We start from the raw sequence: 4,394 nt of genomic DNA on the forward strand, positions 1-4,394 counted from the left end.
TAATTTAAATATAAATATGCCTATATGCAATGATTCTGTCATGCTGCACTCTTTATTGGTCACACATCATAGGATAGTAAAAACATTACAAGTCTATTTAGGAAACAATATCGCTAAATATTATAGCTGAACTAGTTTGTTCTAGATGCTACATATTGAAACAATTTAAAATGGTTTGCATTTGATTACAATTACAAAGAAATATAATAGGCTATATGCAGAGAGACTTTTAATTTGTCAGTAACCTGGGTCGAGCGCTTCCGGTGAACTGTATGTTATTACAAAATCGGCACATTTAAGGTCTGTTTTCTTTAAAAATCAGCCATTTCCACTGGCTGAGTGATGTCTGATATAAAGTGGGTCTCCGATTGTACAAGAAGCACTGCACTTAATTACATTTTTCCCCACCATGTCTTTAAAATATGAACATTTATTTTACCCTAGTATATTCAATAGAGATCCTGAAGATCCTGATGGGCGTGTGCAAGTAAACGGATTTTCATCTTGTTTTTTAGGTTTGAGCTACTAAATGAATGCCAAATTCTATTAAACTGATTGTATTTTATTTACATTACAACTTCTATACTGTAAAAGGAACCGTAAAAAATGGAAAAAAGTCACATTAACCGTTCACCGGAAGTTTATCTGTATGGAAACACTCTGCATATACACTATTAAGAATTGCATTAAATTAATGTATTTATTTTTGTGTTTTAGTATGTTTCATTGCTCCTTTATACACATAATAAAAAACAACGTAAAGAAACAAAATAGTGTCATATTATATAAGAATATTTATTTTATTAAGTGCGAAACAGGTAAATATTTACAAATGCAAAATTACAAATATTGTGGAGAATGACAAAAAATAATACATTAAACCGAAAGAATTCCAATAAATAAATTAGATACTTTATGAGAATCGGTAGCAGTGACTGGCAGCGTACCGGGAAAACAAATTAAAAAACAGTGCTAACAAATCGTTTCAAAACATCTTAACAAAAATAAATAATAAATACAGTCATAAATAAATCCATTTGATATGGCAAATGTAGTGTACTAAATGTGTTGTCCTTCTCCTTCATTTTTTTATTATCAGCATCTCTGAAGGTCTCTAGTTTTCATCAGTCTGCTTCACTTTTATGGTGTGCATCACACAAATTGTACAAATCTGAGGAGGACATCAAGAGTATACAGAACACAAATCCCAGAACAATTAAAAATAACATTTAAAACAGTAACAAACTCAGTCGTGACGACAAAAATAATTAAAAAAACAAGAATAAATTAACAAAAATATGCTTCTCTTTCTCAGTAGTTCAATTGCCACAGGTAGGTTGAGTTTCAGATTCTCTCTCTCAGTGAGCGTTAAGGGATCAGACAGGATACATGCAAAGTGTCTCCTTAAATGCCCCTGGAGGCACACTGAGGAGCAGGAGCGTCTCTGGTGCTCATATTTGTTTATTCGCTGTAAATGCTGCTCATCTGTGATGTCACAATGTGCGAAGGGGCAAACGGCTCGAAAGCCATGTCTAAGGGAAGCTCGTATCGGGAGCCGGGGAACAGTGGGTGACCCTGAGGAGCTGGAAGACCGGCTAAGGAGGTTGGCGGGTATGGGTGTGAGGAGATGTAGTGAGTTGGATGAGGCGTAAAGTTCCTTTCTGCTTCACGAGGTGATGGCTCCTGCTTGAGGGCGAAGTTGCCACTGATGCTGAGTGGTGGAGTTAGAGGCCCGTCGTAAGGTGGAGTTCCACTACTACATTCATTGGGTGAGGAGTTCTCATAGGGAGGCCCCTTGTAGCCCTTTAGATGAAGCAAGTGTGAGGCCTCCATTGTGCCGTAGGGTGGACTAGGCAGTCCTGGTGAGGGATAGCTGATGGGGTGACCCTGTGGAACACCTGCTCCTGGGACCCCGCACTTTTCGTCCAGCTTGAGCATGGTTGTGGGCCCAAGTTGGAGGCAGCCGGCCACAAGGTTGCTGGTTGGTTGTGAAAGCCCCTTGCATAGCATCTCTACGAAACCATGGCTCTCGGGTGACTGACCGCTCTCCAGAACTTCTGAAAGTGCCCAGATGTAGTTGCGGGCCAGCCGCAGGGTCTCAATTTTGGAGAGCTTCTGGGTCTTTGAGTAGCAAGGCATGACGCGCCGCAAGTTGTCCAATGCGTCATTCAGACCGTGCATGCGTGAGCGTTCTCTGGCATTGGCTTTGATTCGGCGGGCGCGGAAACGTTCTTGTCTTGCTTTGGTCATTTTCTTCTTTTTAGGGCCTCTCCTTTTGGGTGCTTTCTCTCCATCAAGACCCATTTCTTCATCTTCCTCCTCCTCCTCTTCTTCATCCATATCTTCGCTGCCAATCTCTAAAGGTCCACGATTGCTCCTGTGTAGTGAATAGTGGCCTATTTCAGGGGTCCGGTCACCATCTTGTGAACTTAAGTCTTCGTCCATCCATCCAAGGGAGCTGACCAGCTCAGTCACATCTCCTGGTTTTCCGTAGGGTTTGGTCATCATTGTGATCTGAGAGCAAAGGGTATAGATTTGTTAATGCATGAAAAACAAACCCTTATTCACACATATGCATGTTTATATGCTCAGACTAGGGTTTGGGAAATGTGCTTTTAACTCAAGAGTTAAGACCCTCATCATGGCGAGCACCATTATCGTGATGATTATTATATAGCTTACAGCTCTACAATTCCATTTCTTCTCTCGGTTTTAAAGCTCCATCTAATGGCAAAGAATTTATGTTTAAACCCTTTGATTTCAGCAGTCATTTTGGAGACTCTGTCCAATCTGGGACACGAGTGGATTTAGTTCACAGATAAAGCGCTCGGATTTAATTTGAGGGGAGTCTGTAAACCGGAATCAACAAACACAGGACCAAGCCACACTAATACTACTAGAACAGTTTTGAATTTGATTTGATTGAAAGACGTTGAGCATTGTCTCTAAATGACTTTTTTCTGTAACAGATTTGTCAGCCTCGGAACATTACATTTGTTTTCCTTTAAAACTCCAGAGCGCGCGCGAGATCAGACTTTAATTAAAGTTCAATCCTGTTGTGCCTTTTATAAACATTCGTAGCAGGCTATTACTGTGAGTCATTAATGTTTAAACAAAACACAAATGTTTTTTTTTTAATAAATAGATCACATAGGCAACATTTAGACTTCATTAAAATTACTTAAAATGAAATATGTAGAAGATAAATTGAAATAATAAAAATGTATTATGACGGAGATTGTATATTGAGATTGAGTCATGATCGTGACCTTAAAAAATATGAAAACAAACATTTTAGAATTCGTTATAAAAACGCTTTATAGTATGGATAAGTTACTGCTTTTAGAACAAATGCTAATCTATTTTGAAAGTTTTGACTTTGTTATTTTCTTGTTATTTAAATCTTATAATAATTTGTAATATTGTGCATATTTTCTCAGATTTCAGTCTTAAATTATCTTAAATATTATACAATTAATCATCAGGTTTAAAATAAAAACGTAATGTTTTTTTTTTTTTTTCCACAATGTAAATTTCCGTAAAAACTGAAAAAGAATATAAACGTGATTAACAAATGATGACAAAAATAAATAATAAAACAAACGTACCTGTTATTGAAGCACCTGTCCTCACTTTTATAAAACTTGAACAAAATGGGTGTTCAGAGAGCCTGAACACACTGTCAAAATGTGTCAAAGTAATGCTGTAAAAAAAAGAAAAAATCCAAAGTTCCACACTTTCCACCGAAGGGTTGGTTTGTCAACAGTCCGTCTGCGCTAATAATGCATGTCCGTTAGTTCTCCATTGGTGCATCAGAGCGCGTCTCGTGCCTCACTGAAGCGCACTGACTCCCGGCTTTGACTTTCTAGCGATGCTCACAGGCTCCGCCCACAAGCCCCCCACTTCTCCAGCTGATCCGAACGCGCGTGGCGCGCTCGTGGCCAAAAGTTTCACGACTTAAGTGTGTGCATTTATCCCCCGGGCTTTGTGTCTGAGGGAGTTTGCCTGTGTGTGCAGAAACAATGCAACTTCCTTAGTACATTATACATATACATTTTGCGTCGTAAGAAACTCAGCAATTCATTTGTCAGAAAAGGGAAGAGGATTGAAAATGTTTCTGACAGTATCTGACCATGACGTCACGCTCATATAGCCTAGGCGATACTTTGATCTATTTCATTACACTTTTTAAAAAAGATTCTTGATTGACATTAGTAGTTCTCTAAAGAAATTTTAACATCCAGAGCCTTTAACACAACCAAACGTTTTCTTATATGGCATCCCCCACTTTATTTAAGTGCATTCAGAATTTATAATGTAAATCACAGAATAAAATAGCCTACTAGAATGCGTCTTTGAACATGTTTAATATTATTATTATTATTATTATTATT

At 38.2% G+C, this 4,394-nt stretch overlaps 1 protein-coding gene across 1 annotated transcript; it reads right to left on the reverse strand.

Moving 5' to 3' along the window:
• Nucleotides 1–773: 773 nt before the first annotated feature.
• Nucleotides 774–3,836, reverse strand: neurod4 (neuronal differentiation 4). The gene is given in 2 exon segments (NM_170762.2): nt 774–2,514; nt 3,609–3,836. A coding segment is annotated over 1 exon segment (1,047 nt). The 5' UTR covers nt 2,509–2,514; nt 3,609–3,836; the 3' UTR covers nt 774–1,461.
• Nucleotides 3,837–4,394: the final 558 nt, after the last annotated feature.

Source organism: Danio rerio, chromosome 23, assembly GCF_049306965.1.
Source record: "Danio rerio strain Tuebingen ecotype United States chromosome 23, GRCz12tu, whole genome shotgun sequence".
NCBI classification, from domain to species: domain Eukaryota; kingdom Metazoa; phylum Chordata; class Actinopteri; order Cypriniformes; family Danionidae; genus Danio; species Danio rerio.